Source organism: Callorhinchus milii, unplaced genomic scaffold (assembly GCF_018977255.1).
Source record: "Callorhinchus milii isolate IMCB2004 unplaced genomic scaffold, IMCB_Cmil_1.0 Scaffold26, whole genome shotgun sequence".
Lineage (NCBI taxonomy): Eukaryota > Metazoa > Chordata > Chondrichthyes > Chimaeriformes > Callorhinchidae > Callorhinchus > Callorhinchus milii.
The window spans coordinates 4,443,324-4,465,555 of record NW_024704767.1 but is presented as its reverse complement, the minus strand read 5'-3'; the positions used below and the strand labels follow the sequence as shown (position 1 = coordinate 4,465,555).

The 22,232-nt window shown below is 38.6% G+C and overlaps 1 protein-coding gene across 3 annotated transcripts; it reads left to right on the top strand.

Annotated features, from left to right (window-relative positions):
• The first annotated feature begins 678 nt into the window (after positions 1-678).
• bnc1 (basonuclin 1) lies at positions 679-21,750 on the top strand. 3 transcript variants are annotated; one of them, XM_007907041.2, is made up of 5 exons: positions 679-787; positions 14,209-14,311; positions 15,266-15,501; positions 17,230-19,196; positions 20,429-21,750. In XM_007907041.2, exons 1-5 carry the CDS (start codon positions 779-781, stop codon positions 21,096-21,098), a joined length of 2,985 nt encoding a protein of 994 aa, XP_007905232.2. In that variant the 5' UTR covers positions 679-778; the 3' UTR covers positions 21,099-21,750. The 3 variants fall into 3 exon arrangements, with proteins under 3 accessions (XP_007905232.2, XP_007905250.1, XP_007905240.2); XM_007907059.2 differs by having other exon boundaries at positions 17,230-18,847; positions 20,429-20,521; XM_007907049.2 differs by lacking the exons at positions 679-787; positions 15,266-15,501 and having other exon boundaries at positions 14,230-14,311.
• Positions 21,751-22,232: the final 482 nt, after the last annotated feature.

Here is a 22,232-nt window from a genome sequence, read left to right as displayed (position 1 = left end):
GCTTTTTTTTTTGCAAAGGAAAAGGTGAAAAAAGATGCTTTTCTCCACCCCCCACAAAAAAAGCTTTAACTGCATTGATTCCAGCTGCCACCGTTTGAAGGACAATCTGTTCATTTCCCCCCTTGCTCGGGTCCTGACCCAACAGTACAGCGCCTTGGGACGTCCTCCCGACGCGAAAGGCGCTCAATAAATGGAATCTTGTTGTTGTTGTTGTTGTTCTGACTGCATTTCACAGGATGCCCCAAAAACAACCCCCCCCCCATCCCCCACCACCCCCCCCCCTCCAAAACAAAAAGCTTCTGCGATTCTTTTTGATCAAATCTCTGTGAAAGATGAGTGAGTGTCATGCCCTGTTTCAACCAGCTGTGAAGGGACTGCCCTGTGACTCAAGAGGCATTGCTCAGCACACACTGGGCTGGGGGGGGTGGTGGGGGGGGGGGGGCTGTGAGGTGAGAGTTTGCTCCAGAGGTGAGAAGCACATCCAGCCTCATAACTCTGGAGAACACAAGAGAGTGGGAGGAGAATCTCATTCCACTCCCCTGTGCAGTGGCTGAGCAGAACTGCAGCTGAGATTCAAGCCACATTCGACGTGTTGCTGGCAACTTGTACAGACAGGAAGAATATTGATGCAGATCATTTTTTTTTTTTGCGTGTTGTGTTGTGTGTTGTGCTGTGCCTGTGTGTGAGAGAGAGAGAGAGAGAGAGCATGCAAAGAAAAAAAAATCGTTGAGGAATGGCAAACTGTGTGGTGGCTGTGGAAGTAGAGGAGTCGTGAAGAATGTCCGAGGTAAGTAAGCAATTGAACCATCATCGTCTCCAGGTGGAAACTACCTGTTAAGTCGCCAGTTCGGTGCCAGTTGAATTGCAAAAAAAAAGAAAAAAAAAAGGCCTTTTTCATCGTTTATTCTTTTTCCAGCCAGATACAGCCTTTTTTTGCTCGTCACACACACACACACACACAAAAAAATCTCAATCGCTCCAAACACTTCTACCTTTCGACTCGTGCACCAGTGAGGACGTGTGGGAATTGAACCCTGGAATTGGGGGCATGAAAACATTTTACTGGACAAAATAGTTTTCAAGTGAAAGATGAAAGAAAGAGGGAGAGTGGTGGTGGGGGGGGGGGGGGAAGAGAGAGAGAGAGAGAGAGAGAGAGAGAAAGAAAAAAAATCCCTTGCACTGGATCATGTGTGTTCTGAATTGCTGGAACCGTTTCTGGTCTTGATAGCTTAGATCTTTTCTTATTTTTTCTTTTGACTTGTTTCAAGCATTCTTGGACTTGGGGTGCAACCATCCCGCCTTCAAGAGAAAGCTGCGTTTAAACCGTTTGCCTTGTCTTTTTATGTGTGTGCAAAGTGTGTGTGTGTGTGTGTGTGTGTATAGAGAGAGATGTGTGCAGATGTTATTTTCTTTTAAGCTGTTGTGCTGATAGCGGTCGGTTTCGTTGGTGCCACATCAGTTGCGCTCCTGGTGTTGTGTTCACTGCTCCAACTTGTCCTGTAGCGCATTCTGCGCCGCTCCGGCTGTGGGTGAGCCTTGTGTAAGGATTTGTCAGCCCAGATGTGACAAGATCATCATCCAGAGTCTCGGAAAGAAAGGATCTGATATTAATCAGCGCATAGCTCCCGGCTAAACTTTCTGATACGCAGTGTGCTAACATGTTTTTCTCATTTAAGCACTCTTCGGTGTGACCACAAAACTGCCACAGTCTTTTTCGCCTGTTTCTGGCTGAGGGGTTTTTTTTTTTTTTGGGGGGGGGGGGGGTGGGGGGAAAAATCCCACAGAAAAGCCCTATTGTGGCAGAAGCCAAAGCAGCGATCCAAGAAACAGGCGACAGCGTGTCATTTGGCATCTTGGCTCCTCTTCAGCAAGTCCACGAGTTGTCTGTCTGATGGCTCAATTTGGAAAGTTACTTTGCTTTTCTGCTAAATGCTTCATACATTCCCCCACATCTGTGGGAGCTAGTTGTTTGCCTGCTGTTCCTTTCCACCCCCCCCCCCCAACCCCTACCCTCAACCCACCCAATTTTTTTTCCATTTTACTTTTTTCTTTTCTACTCTTAAGTCTGCACCCAGCAGTCATGGAGAGCAAAGTTTGTTAATTACCAGGACGTTTAAAAATTGCAAAGGTTAATACAGACTTCACTACTAATATATTCACAAAGAATTTGAGATTCAGGCAAGTTCACTGCTCTTTAATTTAATTCGTGGGTGAAAGTTTTTGTTGGAAAAACTCAAAAGCTACTCAAGGTCTCATCGTTCTTTTATTCCTTTATTGTTTGGAGGGAGGGGGGAAAAAAAGCCCATTGGCATTACTGAACTGGAAGAGTTAAATCTCGTTTCATGCATGACTATGAATCGCCATCTGTTCAGTCCAAAACAGATGCAACTGTTTTACCTGCAGGTCTAATTTAGTTTAGTATGCATAGTTTTAGTGCCTGCTTAAATAAATGGATCTTAAGAATGAAGCCCTGCCAAAATGTGCTATTAATGTCACAAATTTGTTTACGAAAGTTTAGATGTAGGAGGCCCCTACAGCAGCATGGGAGGGTTAGACTTTTAGTCATTGTGATTATACTTTTAGTCACTGAGACATGTTTATGTAGACTGTGATAGAGTTGAGTTTATTCCAATCCCCTTTGATAAGCCATTCCATATTGTATTTCTGTAAGATATTTTTCTAGCAATTGGTATCTCAAGTTTCTCCATTGGTGTGTGTAAATAATGTAGCTGAATAGGAAAACTGAGTCCTTCCATGCATAAACAGTGTTAATAATAATAGAATAATCCTTGCATTTGATATAGCACCTTATCATGTGTTCCAGAAGTCTCAAAGCGCTTCACAGAATACACTGTAAAGTGAATTGACTGTATATTTTGTGGGCAAAACACACTATGTGGATTCAATAGCAAGAGATTCCAAAAATATTTATGGTATATTATAGCACACATTCTATGGAGTACACATTCAAAATCCACATACTAAGTATGAGCAAACCTGAGGCACTGCCACCTGAGTTCAATTGTATTAGCCCAGGAAACTTGCTTGAATAATACCAATCATAAATTTATCTGCAGTAATTCTGAAGGGAAGAAATCAACAACAACTTGCATTTATGTAGCACCTTTCACGCCAGACGGAATCTCTGAGCGCTTTAAGCAAACTTTCATTTGGGGATGAAAGTAGGATTAAGATATTTTGTCCAAGACATAATACAAACTTAATGTTTTAAATCTTCATAGAATGTGTTATAATAGAGCGGTAGGAAAATGCAGAGAAGTACTGAGAAGTATTCATTTTTTCTGCCCAGTTCTACAATGTGCACCAAGATGTTTGAGTCAGTAAATGGCCATATATCAGTATCAAAGACTAACATATAAGCTGATAATTGAGATGGACAGTGGTATTTCAACTTGAGGAACCACGATCAAAGTAGCTTCAATCATTTGTTTAGAGGCATGAAATATTGTGCAGTTAATTATCTCAACATAAAATGCCAATTACTTATTTGTAGTTGTGAAATTTGAAATGACTATGTTGGTCTTTTGTTTATTTCATATTGCAATTCCATTGAAATTTCAATGCCTGATAATTTAGGAATACAGAAGAAGAATGTAGAATAAGAAAGAAACATGCAATGTGCAGAATTCTGAGCCACTTTTCTTTTCTCAGTCATCAATCTGAACTTTTTGGATAATTGGCTTGTTTGCAATTTGAACGATATTTATAAAGATGTCTGCGAAGCCATTGGGGAACTAAATCCCTAGCAGGTGGCCAGGGTGAAAGGAGAGTATGTCAGAAGCTTGAGAAATATAGTCATGATTTGTGATTCTTCAAAACATTTCACTCTTAAGATTCTGGTCTGATATTCTGACTCTCTTCCCCCAACCCCCACCCCCACCAACCCCTTCAACTATTATTCAATTTCTTGCATTATTTCTTTTAGACTTCACAGTGACTTCAACAGAGCAAGGTTATAGATTAGCTGGACAGAAAATATTAGAAAACTTTTTATTATGATTAAAAAAAATCTCTTTTTAAATGTAGTTGCCAAATTTTGACAGAGTTATCAACGTTTTAAGATTTATACGCTGCTTTTTTGTTTCTTGTCTGTGACCTACAGTAAGCTATTCAGCAATTCCTAAGACATGACATACATACTGTGCTTATTATTAAGTATTGTTAAGATAAACTTGATGATAAAGGTGTTGTGCATGGGGGCAGAGTTATCAAAATTGATTGATTTTGGAAATTGGAGAAATAAAATTCCACCATCATTTTTATTTTGCTTTAAACATATGTTGCCTTTGCTTTTTGTTGGGAGGACAGAAGCTACAGCCCAATAGCTTGTAGATTATTAGTTAGAACAGTACAACACCAACAACTTGCTTTATATAGTGCCCTTCATGCCGGACAGTGTATCAGTGCGCTTGAAGTTAGATGTATGGGATGTCCTCCCGATGTGAAAGGAGCTATCCAAATGTAATTTGTTGTTAATAGCATCAATCATAAATGTGTATAATAATAATCCTTGCATTTGATATATCGCCTTATCACGTCTTTGAGATGTTTCAAAGTGCTTCACAGAATATACTGTAAAGTGTATATTTTTAGGCGAAATGCGGGAGCCAATTGTGCACAGTATATGCAGCAATTCTGAAGGGAAGAAATGAAAGTAGGATTCAGATTTTTTTTGTGCAAGCCATAATACAAACTTAATGTTTTAAATCTTGATAGAATGTGTCATTTAAGCTATTGTTTGCACTTTAAGTCTCCTTTTATATTCACGGTTGTGGCACCTGAGAGAGAGCTCCAGTCACTGGAATGCATTTTTCATTGAGGAACCTGACCAAGGTAGCATTACAATTTAATTACATATATTACACAAAATCTTGCTCTTGTAAATATAAAATGGCCACCAAGCTATTTGAAGTACACCATGGATGGAATTTCCTCTCTTTTCCCAGTGTTTGGGGAGATAGAATTCCCCTTTATTTGCCTTTCTGGCTCTGTCAGCTTCTAATGTACAGAAAAGCCCAGTATAGTGTGACTTGACCACAGAGGAATTTGACGTAGAACATATGTGGTCTCTGTTTTACAAAACTCATTACTTGTGGATTAGTTTAAATAACATTGGATTTGTTGCTTCTTCTGCTATTTAATATTTTTTTTACAGCTGGATAATTAAAACTGCAGTGGTTGAGAGCTTCCATTAAATATTTAACTTTCTTGCATCAAAAAAACAGCAGGATCTTGTGCAGAGCTGCTTCTGATTTCGAGCCCTTTACATCTCCAACCCTGTTGTACGAAAAATGATTGTGTTCCTATCGTACTGTCTTCACACTTGTGAATCTTTAGCAGAAAATTAACTCCCTCGTCGAAATTCCCCAATCTTCTTCCTTGTGAAGTGAGATAATAAAATACCTACAAGTTAGTTGCAGTGGACTTACGCAACAGAACAATTTGGGTTTTGTAAATTGTGAGAGCATCTTATGAGTCGTTTTCCTTTGGAGGCTCCAGGCTTATAAAAATTGTTACCATCTGTTTCTGAATTTAGATGTTTTAAACAAAAGCCCAGATATATTTAATTGTCACTGTAGTTTAGTGTTTACTGTAATACCACTGCAATTTTTACCATCTCTAAATTTATCTAACAAACTCCCTGACTACCAAAAGGATACAGCCAAGCTTTTCTATAATGTTATTTTTTTCAGGTAAATCACAGCATTATTTACAATTTTATATATGTTAAACTATATTCCTAACATCAATAATAGAATTCATGAGTTCATTGTACTAATAACTGTTAGCACTGCAATAGGATGTTTTGATTTTAGAAAGCACTTAAATGCTAAACTAAAAATCTTTACCATGTATGCAATTGAAACCCATTACATGTACTTAGGCTTTTCTCAAGGGACTATCTTACTCAGAAGTCACATAAATACATTGCTCAATATCAAGTGGCATGAATGGGCTACAGCGTTTTAATTGATGGAAAATGTGCTAGTGGTATGGGATGTGACACCACTTCTAACAATTTTATCGATGTGCAGATTTTAACTGTGCAGTACAAATATTCTTAAGCTAATTTGCATCGTCACTGTGCTCTAACCAAGTTACATATTTTAAGTAGAAATTTCATCTGCAAAGAAAGCTTGTGATTCAGTTCCCAATGTTATACGGTTAAAGAGGGTCACACTAATAATACTCCATGCTGAGAAAGAGGGAGAAAATAGGAGCGAGTATTGTGATATTCAGTTGCTGTCCAGGTAAAGGAACAGATTATTCATTGCTACATAGTGCTAGTGCCTTTCAATCCAACTGACTTTAGATGTGAATTGTGTACATAGAAGAGTACTGAATTATTTCTGCAATGTACATATTCTAAATTAAACCTTTGTAGTTTTATAGCCTGGATTATGCATCAGAATATACTGTAGTTGGTTTAACTATTCAATTTAACAAGTATCTTATGTTTGTGGCATCAATAGGAATGATCTTTTGGGAATAAATTAAAAAATATGCTCTAGGGTGAGTTCAGCTCATGGTCCTTCAAAACTGCTTCTTAAAAATGTTCTTCACCACATTGTGATATGTGGCAAAAACAGCACTTCATAATTAATCTTACGACAAATCGAAACCTCTTGCACCTATATTAATGTGCTTACACTTATTAACAATTTAGCTAACCTATCATTTTAAATGCTCACTTTAAACTGCCAGAAATAACATTTGTGTAACAGGTGCTGTGTCTATTGGTTTCAAACAGACCCGAGTGTGTTTTGTAAGTGACTCTTTTAATCCACGGATTGTCTGGAAGTCCAGGGAAACTCATTTCTCTGGCCTGGTCATCTTTCTTTGTTTTCAGATTGCATAGTATGACACTGAAGAATGCAGTAATATAAAGGAATACAGCTACTCTGTTTTGCCTCCCAAGATACACAGTCACTGCACTTTATAGTAAATCCTGTGAAGCGCTTTGAAGAGTACTCTTGACTTGAAAGCCGCCGTATCAAATGCAAGGATTGTTTATTTATTATTTACACTAGCTTTAATACAGTACAGCTGCTGTAAGACTAAAATATAATTTGAGCATCTGCAAGCTTTGCCTTTTGTCTCTTCATTCTCACTTTTTTAATCTTGTAGAGTCAAGGTGCATCTATTTATTCTAACCTTTTAAAAACACCTCATCACCTTCCTACTGTGTAGTACTGTCTATTAATTGTACTTAGCACGCATTGAAGTAAAATCAGCTGGAACCAAAAGAAAGGTTGGTAATTCTCAGAATACAGCAAAACATTGAAGCATTTGAAATGAAGGAAAAAANGATTTTATAGTGCCATCACATGTTGAAACATGTCAAAGCGTACTTCAATAATTGTAGGCCCGTGAGGTAGCCAATTGTGGAAGCAAATAGCCATGATGTAAATGGCTGATCAAGCTGAAAGATTGTTGGCCAGGAACTATTAATTTTGAGTTCAATATATCCTGTAGGCATTCTGTGTTTAAAATATAAAATTGTACTGTGGTTACTTTCAAAATTATGGTGTTGCGCAAATTCAAAATAGTATTTTCATACAGTCTCATTGAATCTTTAAGTTCCACCTGAACAAGCAGATGCAACGTCGGGTTTTCTTAACGTCTTATCTGAAACATGTCACCGCCAGCAATGTAGCCATTACTGTACTGCATTGTCAGACTAGACTTAAGAGCTCAAGTCCCAACATGTGGCTTGAGCCCACATCCTATTGACCCAGAGGCAAGAGTGCTAACAAACGAGTCAGGCTGACACCCGATGTGCAAAACTTTAGACGTTAAAATAGTGTTGAGTAAGTAAACATGTGTTTAAAATTAATCAATTTAAATTAATCATTTAAATACAACATATCAACCAACAACATCCTGCGTTAATATAGAAATTACATAGCTACTTTTAAAATTGTAATGCATTGTTTAAAATATTGCAAAAGGAATATGTCAGCCTGGCTCGGTTAGAAGTACACTCATCTCTGAATCAGAAGTTTGTAGGTTTAAGCACCAGGACTCATATAGTCTAAGGGGCTGACAATCCAATGCAGTGCTGGGGGTGGAATTGCTGTCTTTAGGATGAGATGTTAAACTGAGGTCTCTTCTCCCTGATCGGGTGGACGTTACAGATCCTATGGCACTATTCATAAAGAGAAGGGAGTTTCTCCCAGTGTCCTGTCCAACAATTCCTCCAGAAAATAATTGATTACTCCCTTTTTTAGCTATTTGTGGGACATTGCTGTGGGCAAATTGGCTCCCGCATTTGCCTACAAATCAGTCACTAAGCTTCACAGTACAACTTCTGAAGCACTTGAAGACATCATTGTGACGTGAAAGGCGCAATGTCAATGCAAGTATTATTATAATTAATCAAGTGCTGATTTCTCCTTATAACACTGCAGCATTTAACTATTGTGAGTGAACTGATGAAAAAAACTGTGATTTCTGTGGCAAAACCCAAAATCATATCCCAAGGCCCTCTTTCTAAGCTGTAATCTCAGTATTAAGAGGCAGCTCATATTCTTTCATCTGAGCCACAATACAGTGCCGTCATCCATACCTACCCTCTAGTGCAGAGCTATAATGCCTCGTCCCAGGTTATCTCCCACCCCACCTAAGAACAAATGTGGTTCAGATCTGGGCCAGCCCCAAGATACATAATTCAATCAGTTGAGCATGACAAAAATAACAAATCAGACTTAAAAATATATCTCGACCAATATTATGATACTGAATCTCTAACATGGACATTTAATTTTCCTTCTGAACACTCTGGAACTCCATCCCACGGTCCCTTCACCTCGCTTCCTCCCTTGCCTCTTTCAAGGTTGGTCTCAAGAACTTTCTCTTTGACCGTGCCTTTGGTCTCCCTCCCACTTCTCTGCCGTCCCTCATCCCTACACTACCCCCCTCCCCCATGCTCGGGCCCCGACACCGGACTGTTCAGCACTTTGGGACGTCCTCCCGACGTGAAAGGCGCTCTATAAATGTAATTTTATTGTTGTTCTAATCTTTGATTCTTGCGTCTGCACGAGTGTTAACCAGAATTATGGTTGGTGGGAGTATGTCTTTCATTTCAGACCTAATTCTGAGCAGGTGACCATTTATACAACTTAATGTAATAAATGTAACATTCCTTCTGTTAAGAAGGCAGTGTTAAAATCGCAGTGACAAATTTTGCTAATCACTGAATTGTCAGCGCACTCTTCAAAACCGCAGGACTTATAGCACAGATCTGAAGCTTTACACCTATTCAGACAATGACTGAACACCCCATTGCTGGAAATTCTCAGGCACAAGGAAAATTGCTTTTTCCCAGCCTAATTGACATTGGCGATAAGTGCTTAAGTGCTGTTATCAGCGGTGAGCACAGTGACCTGACTTGTCACCAGTATAAACTTGTATTGCTTTTTTTGTCTCTACTTCTCAAAACCCAATTTCCCTTTGTTCCTCCCAGTGTTGTTTTGTTTGTGACTCGTCTCTGACATGGGTGTAGAACAGACGACCCATTCCATTTCAATGGTAAAAGCTTATTGCCTAGAGTGGTTTGTCAATTGCGAAATGCGGACAATTTTACTCTGTGGTCCCTGTGCTGTGACTTCTGGTGAAATGCTTCTGTGGGATAACAAGCAATGTAACATTAACTAACTGTAACATTTTTCTGTTTCACTTGAATACCTTTGATGATCAGGCAGCATTTGTTTCATCAGAAGATTGAGGGGTAATGCGGGGTGGATTTAATACTTGGATCAATATGACATGATCTGTGGAAGGAGCAGGCTAGATGGGGAAAGTGGGCTTTCCTTGGTCCATGCTGCTATTGACAAGGTCAATGTATTGGTGCTTTATTGTATGGAACCACAGGAAAACAATTGTTCTAAGAAAATTTCTAAAGATAACTGTTACAGTACTGATGCGAATTGGCTTCTGTATTCACCTACAAATACACAGTCACTACATTTTACCATAAATCCTGTGGAGCGCTTTGAGACATCTCGATGAACTGCAAACAACCACATTGAATGCAAAGATTGTTATCCAGAAGCAAGATGTAAAGTTTTAAAATTTTAGCATTTCAATATGCTTCTTGCCTTTCAAAGTAATCGTGTCTTGGCTCTTAGTATTGATGGCAGAATTCCGGGCTGCTTTATTTCAGCCAACTGGGTTGCCAAAATACTTTCTGCAAATAATTTGTTTTTTTTGTTCTGGATGTCCAGTTCCTATTCCTAGCAGAACACTTCTGTTAACATTGTAATTTGACTGGTGTGACATGTATGAGATGGCTTTACCCTGCTCTCAATAATCCACGTTGCTCATGATATTCAGCCAGAATGAGACATTCAGGTAAGCTGAGTAACTGAGCAGAAAGAGTTCAGCAGATTGAATATGACAGGAATGTGTATGTGACGTTGCCAAATCAAGGATGGAACCAAGCAATAGGTTAAACCTAATCATTCAGCCCAGACCTAAATTTGCAAGGCATCACAAGAGGTGCACACATACTTATTCCACTGTTGATAACATCAGTTGCATTTAATGGAAAGTTAATATATATGACATTTAACTGAACTTTAAATGGACAGAATGTTTTAAGTGAAGTGAAAAGTGATACTGTAGTGTGCTGGTTAAGTATGCATGACAGCATCAAACATGGCACAATCAACTGTAATGCAGGATTCCCCCTACTTTTGAGAGTTTAAGATAATCTCTACCGAGTAGATATGAACAGGAACAGTATTTTGTAATGTGACTCTAGTGCTATTAATGACACCACTTTGAATCAGATGGTTTGACCTGGAACTGACTGACTAAAAGTACAAACAAGAAAACACTTGCATGTGTAGACATTCAAATAATAATAATAATCCTTGCATTTAATATAGTGCCTTATCACATCTTTGAGACGTCTCAAAGCGCTTCACAGAATATACTGTAAAGTGAATTGACTGTGCATCTAATCTCTCCAAACTAGAAAGTGGCTCACACCAAGCCACTGAAAAAAAATTCCTCCCACAACCCTTTACCATTACTCCAGTCTAAGATTTAAATCCCTTTATTTCCTTGAGTCCCATTCCTAACCTAAGAACAGTTAGTCCTAAATTTCCAATAGGTTTGCATCTCGGATTCATGTAACGTTTCACAGGAGCTAAGCACTCTTACCTCTGGATCAGATGATTGTAAGTTCAAGCCTCAAGTCGCAACCTTTGAGCTCAAGCTCAGACAACAAAGCAGAGCTACATTGACAGAATTGTTATCCTGCGAATGAAACTTTAAAACTAAGGCCAAATCTGTCAAGGTGGATGTTACAGAATCAATGATACTATTCAAAAAGAGATGGGAGTTTCTCAAAGTGTCCTAGTCAACAATCCTCAAGCTAAATTTGTCATTCACATCTTGGTGGCTTGTAGGTTATGCTGTGTGCAAATTGATGTTGTATTTTGTGTGCATACGCACTGTCACTAAGCTTAACAGTAATTATTATAATGCAATTTGAGACATTGCAGTGTAATAGGCACTATATCAAATGCAAGGATTATCTTAAAGAGAAGATTTTCATTTCCTTTTTGGGGGCTAAATCTTTGGGCTTCTAAAGGAGAGTGTTCACCCAACCCAACATTTGTTTTGTTCATCTCAGCAACCCAGCAACAACCAAAATGTATCATCTTTCACATGCACTTTGTGAAGGAAATATCATTATCCCACTTCCACAGCAGTGAACGTAAAAGCAAGGGACTTCTCTCGTGTTAGGAAATGTGGAACAACAATCAACTCAGGAACTGCTAATGTTCAATCAATGACTCACTGTCCATTTTACACTTCTACTGATGTGTAATTTTGACTGCTAAATGAACCTGTTAGACTTTAGACACTTATGGGGAGAAATTCTATCTGGACCTAGATTTATATTAGGTAGCATTTTAGCGTGGTCAGAATTTGGCAAATTCTTAAATACAGACTTTTATTAAAGTAGGTTTTCTGTTGGTTCTTTTAAGAACTGCAGAAAAAAACTATTTCAAAGTTCAGACTGAATTCAGCAATTTTCCAAATTCTAAGTGCTCTAAAATGCTAAATAAATAGAGCAAATCTACACCTGGGTGGAATTTCTCTAGTTTACTACACAAAACTTATTGCAGCTTAAATTATATTGGTATATATATTGGCTCATTTGTGTGCAGTTGCTTTTTAGCCATGCATTCGAGTAGTAACCAAGGTCCTGTCCATATGTTTCATGAATCAATGTGTTGTAGAGTTTCTTTCTGCCTTGAAGAATTGTTTAAACATTGCTTTGTGAAATAACATCCTCCATAAGTATCAGAGTCCTGGACATCTGTTTCACATTTCATGGCAAACTAATGAGAGAATCTGCACGTTAAGTAAAAACATGAATTTCTCCAAGCTTTCTTCTGTTAGTTCTGTAAGTTCTGTTAGTTCTCCAAGCTTTCTTCAGGTTAGGTACAAGTTAAACATTAGTATTTACATTATTACCTTAATTGGATTAATATTACCCAGATTACTTACATGATCTGGGTTGCATTACCATTTTGTTAAAAAAACAATATTGTCATCATTATCAATAGGCAAGTGTTTTTCAGACTTTCTGTGGCTATGAACATAGCCAAACTTTTTTTTCAAAACACAGCTAGTCTTCTAGTGCTTCTAGACTGTGGACATTATACATTGTGGATGACACTGCCAACTCAGATGATGTATGAATTCTTTGACGTTTGCAATCAGTAGAAAACTGAGTTAAAACAAATGTTCTAAGTTTCTGAATTCAAGCCCTTTCAGCGCAGTGCATAAAATAATTGATGAAATGAGAATGGTAGAGGGATTGAATGGCTTTGAAAAGCATTGTATTTGTTTAGATAGCAGCAGTGAAATCTTCAGCCCTTGGAAACATCAATATACAGTTGCTGGTGTGGAACACAGATTTGAATCAAATGTAGGAGTGAGTGTCCCTAGTGATTGGTTTTCACTTGCCCTCCCTGAGATTCTTGCTTTTTCTTCACTGCACTGTACTGTACCTTCAATGGGGGAAAAAAACACATAGCTGAAAATCAGCTTCATAAGCTACAGGGAACAAACAGCAAATCAATGCACAAATCTCCATGTTATCTACATGAACTGATAGATCATTCAAGTGCTGTTAACACAGTCTCAAGCAAATCCTTTGTTGTTTAAAACCAGATAACCGAGATTACAAACTACATAAACCAGCTTCAACACTTAAAACAATAGCATGGATGTTTTTTCCATAATTACTAATATGCTTTAGAAGTAACAAGGAAGTCCTCTGTGTAATGGGATTATATTAATTTCTGTAGGCTCATTGTGGACCTAATAGTGATTAGGATTTTAACCATTTTTAGAAGTTCGGTCACACAGATTGTTTTATCGTTTCAAATGAAAATTGCGTATCTTTCAGGTGTTGGCAAGTCGGGAGGAAAGAATTTTAGTAATTGATCTTTAATGAGAGTCACTCTTATTAGAAACTAAAATGTATTTGCGTACTACTAAATTGTAAAAATTTAATTCAGACAGCTTCATGTTTAACCCTGGAAATTATGTTAGTGTGTTGTGTTTTTAAAGACATTGCAATTGCTTAAACATGTTCTGAAGGATTGCATTAATTCAAGTCCAAAATAGCACGCAGAACTGAGGAGCAGTTGAAAGATAAATGAACCAACTGCTAGAAACAATGTCTGCCAAAGTACTGATTTTCACTGCGAGATTCAAATGCGTCCAACTCTTTGCTACATAAAACCTGGAGTATTTACTTGTAACAAGAGACTGAATATGTGCATGGTTTTCCCATGCGCCACAGCCTAAGAAAGTGTTTGTATAAAGTGATGAATGATTTTAACAATCTGTATTGAATAAGGTATTTTTTTATATGGTAATTCCTAATTAAAGGTCACTGGGCCTCCAATTTGAATCAAGGCAACCCAGGCAGCTTCAATTTAGCGAAATTATAAAGAATTTTGGCAAACAGTTAAACAAGTGAAACGTTCATTGCTTAAATTTTGATTTCTAAAATGTTGTAATGTAATTTTATACAGGACAATACTACAAAAATGTGTGTTTTGCAGGCATGTATTTTATGGTAACTTGCAACTTGTGGTATAAGTGTTTAATGAGGAATTAATACTTTTGGCACATTGTTTTTTTTATTTACAGGCCATCCGCTGCACACTGGTGAACTGCAACTGTGAATGTTTTCAACCAGGAAAGATCAACTTGCGTCAATGTGACCAATGTAAACATGGGTGGGTGGTACATGGTAAGCGAAGCACTTGAATTAAACACACATCCAATTAATGTCTTGCCATAACTTGTATGTTTTGCTGTCGGTGGTATTTGGCACGTCTACCTTTGGATGTGAACATACAGAGCTGATCTCGATGCTCAGAATATCCGCCCAGTGGCATTTATTTTTTAGGAAACTCTTTCAATAAACGGTTAAACGGAAAAAAAATTAGCCTGTATTATCTTACAGTAAAATACAATACAGTACAGAGTCACTAATCCAAGCAGGCCCAGACTGATCACAATCCGGATTAATGATTTGTTAGTTAGGATTAGCAGTCAGCAGCAAGTCAGTGGGAGCAACATGAGAGAATATGGTATTGGTAGACCTTTTACTGTGGGTCAGCCAGAGTTCATATTGCTGGTCTGTCCCAATGGTTTCTATTTGCATCAACAGTAATGGGAGGTAAATGCAGTAAACTCCTGATAAGTTGTCGCTCCAAGGAAAAAAGGCCCAGTGATGAGTTATCAGGAGTGACGATTTAAGCATATATATAAAAATCCATAAATATGCTGGGATATTGACATGATGAATTAAATGGTTAGTGACAAGTTAAGCAAGGGCCAACTTAACAGGAGTTTACTGTAGAAGTGCTACCTAGGTTAATATTCCTCTGTATCTTAAGTAAAATCATGAGGCAACAAGCTGATCATATGATTGACTTGAAAGACTGTTTGCAAAACATTCATGGGCTAAAATTTCAGTCGGAGTTACACGCAGTGCTTTTTGAGATGAGCAATTGTAATGGGGAAATCCTACTAGTAGCCAACAATACCAAAAGCATGACCCATCAAGCGACATGGAAATTCAGCCCATCATTGTTTCCAAACACTTTTCAACTGTCAATATGGTTGTTTTTTAACAATCCTTACCATAATTCAGGAGAGTGTATTAATACTAATGTTTGTTTGCTGATTTAATTTTCAGCCCTGGACAAACTACGTGTCCATCACCTATATCAGCACAGTCAAGTGGAGATAGTCCAATCCAATGTGGTTTTTGACATTAGTAGCTTAATGCTGTATGGTACCCAGGCTGTTCCAATCCGCCTCAAAATTCTGCTGGATCGCCTGTTCAGTGTACTTAAACAGGAAGAAGTACTTCAGATCTTGCATTCACTGGGATGGACGCTCCAGGATTACATTCGTGGTTATATACTGCAGGTAATTGATGCAATATAAAAAGTCACATAAAAACATTTAATGAAGCATAAATGTTATTCGGCTGTGATTAGGTTAGAGGGATGAGGAAGTTGTGAATCTTGTGTGGGGAAAAAAATGCAGATTTTTACTTTTTGGCTCAATATAAACTCATTGGTATCTTTATTCTGTCAATAGCAGACATTTCTTTCCATCATTATGCACAAACAAATCTCTGCATTTTCTGACATAGGTGATCTTGTTCTTCAGTTTTGCAGCACTGCTTTATATATATATATATATTTGTTTTACATAAAGTAGCAAATTCAAATGCAATTTAATTTCCTCTTGAAATTTGCTACAGGCAAAACTATTTTATTTAAAAGCCATTACTGATGATTAGTTACAGATGAATTGATACTGAAGAAAGTCAGTTATTTGATGATGACATTTTTTATTGTTGTAAATTGCAAAATAAGAATATTTGCCAATGTTAAAAGCATGTTTCTCCAGTTCAGCAAGGCAGTCAGATATGTAGATCATACTGTAGCAAAATACTCCATCTCCAAAATACTCTTTGTACAACTAGAGAGTTAGTGGAAAAGCAACGAAGGACATTGTAAAGGGGTCCATTACATAGTGCAGTTTGAAATTCACTCTGATGTCTAAAACTTTAAAAAGTAGCTCCCAAGTCAGAGGACATACTTATGGGATATAATGCATTTTACTGGCGATAAGAAATATCCATTTTGATCGAGGCGGATTCTATCCTGTATGTTCTCAATTGAAAGTAAGGTGTGTCTACTTTTGTTTCTGATGCTGCATAACATGGGAATAGACAGATTCTAATATCATATGATCCCAGGCAATGTACACCAAAGTTTATTTTGGGTCAAAGCCACAGGTGTCATCTTGAACATCATCCAAAATTGTACTGACTGAATCTTGAAAGATCAGGAGAGAGTCCAAACACATTGATCTTGAAGGTATCTTTGTCTCAATCAGAAGACTCAGAGCTTTGCTTCACCCCTCTACAGGTTTTGGTTCTACAAGGGGCTGCAGTATTGAACTGTTAACGGCACTTTGCATCCTGTGGTTGAACATCCACATACCTCTTTTTATTTTGCACCATTTTTCCTGTTCAAGCAGTTACTCACGATGCAACTTCCCACAGCTGTGAAAATGGAACAGTTTGGGCAAAATGTCTAGCCCAATACCACATCAAAGAGGCATAAACATACTCATTAGATTGAGTTTAACAATCTGCATTTGCCTCCCACTTTCCCTCAGCAAGATGGGATACCTTCCTCCTGCACAATACTCCATCTAGTGGCCTGAATTAAAGCTGACAAAATGGGCCAATTCTAAGGCAAGAGAGTTTTGAGTGACACAAGAAGATTTTGTGAGTGCTGGAAATCTGTAGCAAGTCAACTAAGATCTGAAAGACAGACAGGAGAGAGGTTAATGTTTTGGATGCGTTCTTTGTCAGAAATGTATCAAGACAGGTGTGCGTGACAGGCTGAGACTTGTGAGTTGCTGGTTGCTGGTCAAGGGATGAACTGATTGAACATTGCTTTGAGCAAAGGTGCAAGGTGTATTTTAATGGGTTGTCAGTTGTATAATACGCCCTTTCATACCATGTAGAAAAACTAAAGTAAATTGCAGGGGAGGGAGGGGGTTTATAATTATGAATGACAAAGCCTTACAATATTTATTGTTGCTTTTAATCCATCCAAATGTTTTTTGTTGCAGGATGTCTCAGGGAAGGTACTTGATCGTTGGACGATAATGACGTACGAGGAAGAAATGGTCTCTTTGCACCAATTCCTTCGTTTTGGAGAGACTAAATCTATTGTCGAACTTATGGCTATTCAGGAGAAAGAGGGTCACTCCATAGTAATCTCATCAACCAAATCGAATTCAGATATCAGAGCATTTATCGAAAGCAGCAACCAAACAAGGAACCCTGGCCTATCCACTCATGTGGAAAAAGTAAACTCAAACAACATTCATCACTTTGAGAACATTGTGAATAACCTGGCTTTTATGTTACCTTTTCAGTTTTTTAATCCCATCCCCATGCCTCTGTTAGGGACCTCCCCCAATGGATTTCTCGTTGATCAATCTGAGGATAGGTCACAGGAAACCAAACCAGATATTCAAATTCCTACCAGTAAGAGTCATCTTTTAAGTACCAGTCCTGCTTCATTTCAGAGTGCTGAAGACAGCAGCAAGAGTTCCCAAGACGGTACCAATCAGGAGTTGAAGAACGATAGTAGAAGTGAGTGTAGTCCTGTCGCTTCCCCTTCAGCTGGTGTCATACTAAACCGAGAGCCTGAAGTCACACATCTGCCCTCTCCCACCAAAATTAAGCCTGTGGAAAAGCCTCATTCAGCAACAAAGAAAGGGCGTGTTTATTGCAGTGCATGCGATAAAACCTTCTATGATAAAGGCACATTGAAGATCCATTACAATGCTGTTCATCTGAAAATCAAACATCGCTGCACAATCGAGGGTTGCAATATGGTCTTCAGTTCCCTGCGTAGTCGCAATCGACATAGCTCCAATCCTAATCCCAGACTGCACATGCCAATGATGAAAAACAATCGTGACAAGGACCTGAGAAGCGATTCTTCACCAACCGTCATTCAACTAAATGACAAAAGGCTTGACATCAATAACTATCTTGGCACAGACACTCGACCTGTTACAGGTTTCGATAATAATTGTGCAGAATCAAATCTTCAACATCATGTTCAGAGCAATGTCTGTCATGCTGGACACAGTGGGATGTTGTTTCAAAACCTGAAGACTGTACAGCCAGTTCTGCCTTTCTATCGGAGTCTTGTAACACCAGCTGAACTCGCCATCACTCCAAGTCCACTTCCTTCCTTGCCTCTTGTACACGCTTCTGTCCGAGAACAACTTTCAGCTGGAGAACCATCAACTGATGTCGTGCCAAAAAAGAAATCCCGTAAATCCAGCATGCCTGTCAAGATCGAGAAAGAAACTGTGGAAGAAATAGACGGCGCTGAAAATGGTATCTCAGACGATGACACACCTCTGCAACTTAGAAGTGAGATTGAGTTTAAGAGCTTGAAACATGATTTTGAAATACGTATTGCTGAAAAGATTGAAAGCAGCCGAGAGTATTCGCCTGACAGAGAAAAACAGAGTCTTAAAGTGCAGCCGCAAGATTTAATAACTGCTAATGTTCAAGCCAATTCTGGGAATGGAAAGCTGGAGAATGGACTGCAATGCATCGGAAATGGAAATCCTTGTGCAAAGACTGTAATAGTTTCATCCATTGAGGATGGGCAAAGGGAGACTGAATTGGACAATGGCGGGAAAGTGGTAACTAAATCAGAAGGTTGGTTGCAAGAGGAACATTCTACAAACAAAGATGATAATCCCAATTATAATGAAATGCAGCAGAGGCTGATAAATGGAGGCCTCGGCAGTTTATTACTGAATCAAAGAGTTAGCTTGCCGTCCCTTGACGGTCCACCAGTGAGTGCCTGCATTTGCCCACAGGCAGCCACAAATATGTGGGATAATCAGGGCACCTCTAATCCTAACTATTGCTACGTCTGCAAGAAGGTGTTTAAAAGTTCTTACAGTGTTAAATTACATTACAAAAATGTGCACCTGAAGGAGATGCACATGTGCACAATTGAAGGTTGTAACGCAGCTTTCCCTTCACGGCGCAGTAGAGACAGGTCAGTGAAACGTTGGCTTTTTTTTGTGTTTCTAAACTTCCTAAAACTTTTTTAAAAAAACCTGATTCGCAAATCACATTCATATATTCTTAAATCACTTTTTGAATTGCGTGTTTTCATATTAAAAAAAACTGAGAACGGACTTTTCTTTGGCAAATACTATTTGTGCTTGGACCAGGTACAAAAACATAACTGTGCCTGAGACAATCCTATTGGAATTTTGGCTTCACCACCTTCGTTGGCTTCAAGGGCTATTTTATATGGTGAGAATAGGGAGCAGATTCGGACAGTTCAGGTCTTTTAAGGGACATTTGTGCAATATCTTCTTTTTTTATACATATTCAACACAAGACAAAAATGGAAGTATCCATAAAGACAAATTCTGAAAACAATATCTCTAGGTGGAGATTATATCAGTGGAACTTTTTTTTAAAGTTAGTAAACATCACATTTCTGGCTTAATTTGTGATACTGAGCCATAGACACTGGGTTATTACAGAATCAATTACTCATTGTGTGCAGCGTAAGGAACTCACAGCTGGGTAAAATAGTGGGAATGTGTACACACAAACTTAGCATTCCTGGAAGAGAAGCAAGAGGAACATGCCAAGGGTTGCACTCCTAGTTGTGGTTCAGTGACCCTTTTTGGAATTGCATATGTGGAGTTGGAAGGTTGTGGGTTAAAGTCTTGGCTGACACTCCAATACAGCATTGGGAGGAGAGTTGCATTGTCTGAGGTGCGGTCCTTTGGATGAGACATAAACCCAAGGTCCCATCTGCCTGTTCAGGTGGAGATTAAAGATCCCATGGCTTTTTTTGAGGGTCAGCTGAAACTTGCGGAAACCCATCACCAGGCTTAACTATTTCAAAAAGAGAAGGAATTTTTTCCCGGTCTCCGGACCAACAATCCAATAGATGAAATTAGTCATTCACTTCATGACTGTTTGTGGGATGTTTCAGTGTGCAAATTGGCTGCAAGATGTGCAGTCGATGCACTTTACAGTAAATCCTGTGAAGCACTTTTGATGCCCTTCAAATAGCTCAACACTGACTTGCACGTGAAAAGCAGCCACTTGGGTAAGGTACCAATAGATGGCTGGTGTTTAGTGGAACAAGGTATTTCAGTAGCAAATCAGTAAAAACAGAGGTTAGGTTTGTACCTTTTGCATTTTAATCTCATTCCTGTAAATAGAGATTCATTTATTTGACCTGTCTGCTTCTATCATCCCCAGGCACAGTGCGAACATCAATCTTCATCACAAACTTCTGACCAAAGACTCGTATGAAAATCAGAACAATTTCTCGAACACCGCCCCGGCAACAAAAGAATTTTATGAAGACATTTTGTTTAGAGGTCATCTCGGACAGACTTCATTGCTATTGAAAGGAAGGAGCAGAAGCGACCACTTTGTATTTTCTCTCAATGAAACTCAGGAACAATACAACAGTGCCCACGGAGGCAATGGCATTGATGATGGCACTGTGTTGGATCTTAGCACCACGTCTAGCATCAAGTCTGGAAGCAGTGCCCATTCGTGGGATTCGGATGCTGGGAGTGAGGAAGGTATACCCGTGGAGGATGATGAAGGCTTTGAGAGTTCAGATTTGATAGTGCAAGATAAACTGCACCACATATCCGGTCTAATTGATGAGCCGATTGACTGCTTGATACGATCCTCTTCTGCTGGCTCACCGATTATGTGCAACATCTGTCAGAAGATGTACAGTAACAAAGGAACCTTCAGAGCTCATTACAAAACCGTACATCTCCAGCAGCTCCATAAATGCAAGGTGTCCGGCTGCAATATAATGTTCTCGTCTGTTCGAAGTCGAAACAGACACAGTCAAAACCCTAATTTGCACAAAGATCTCCTCGTATGCAGCTCCAACGAAAGTCACTGAGCATTTTCTGCCACACCTGCCCCTAACATTATAGGTTTTCAACGTGCTATCGATTTTTTCTATCTGGCATTTATTCCAGTGATAGTTGCAGATTCTCTTATGAAACAATCACAGTTTTTTTCAACCGTGTAGTGAGTATCGATCGACCTGTTTTTGCTACCTGATGTAGTTCTCAAAAGTGGTGAAATGCAGCCAAAATATTTGTAGCATGCCTGTTTTATACTTTAACCAAGAACAGGAAGTGTAGCTCTTCACAGACCCCGTAAACCTCATTTTATGAATTTGATCTTTTTTATAACACAAAGATTCTTTATTCTTTATCTGGATCAAAACACACTTCTGATATTTGCTTCCAGGCCTCATCCCACTTGATCAAAGATGGGTTTTCATATGCACTTAGGCCATCTTTTGACATTCCATCTTCAAGACTTCAATCTATTCCAATCAGTACTATTTGATATAAACTATGTTCCTGAAATCCTGTTGAATGCAACCTCCAATGTACATTCTGTTTTTTAAAAAAATACAAGATCACTCCATTTCACTGCTTCTTTCTTTGGGTGATGCTGTGTCTCAAGTCTGAATAGATGCAGTTATGCAAAGTTAAACGTTCAGAGTGAACTAAAGCTAAATGTTTTTCTTCAGGTCATGGTAAGGTTTTGTGAACTACAGTATATTGAAATTAAGAATGTAATGTGTTTGCTGATTGTTTTCTTGGTGCTTTTAACTTATTCTGTGCCATTGTGAATGTCCAACCTATTGCTTTTGTGTTATGAAAAAGTATCTTACCTTAGGATGGTCACAATTAAATCTTAAGATATCAAAACTTGCCAAAGATATATCTGACAATCTGTAAATAACATGGAAACAATATCCTTGGCAACAAAGCGTACCTGAAACATTTGCAAAATTATTTTGATTGAACCCAAGTATCACTTTATTATTCAGCAGTTCACAATTAAGAACTGCCCTAACCTCAATCCTTAATGCATGTAAACATGCTGCACCAAATTACTTTAAAAGGGAACCTTAGACTTAATTATAATTGAGCTGAAAGGAAAGTTTCTGTGAGCCTCGCTTTGTGATAACTGCTCATTCAAAAACACTACATACACTTGTTTTAGGTTATGGCCT

Coding starts and splice junctions, on each gene's coding strand:
- bnc1 (XM_007907041.2), top strand. Junction 14,312..15,265: donor ACATGGGTGGGTGGTACATG/GTAAGCGAAGCA, acceptor TTTAATTTTCAG/CCCTGGACAAACTACGTGTC. Junction 19,197..20,428: donor TCACGGCGCAGTAGAGACAG/GTCAGTGAAACG, acceptor TATCATCCCCAG/GCACAGTGCGAACATCAATC.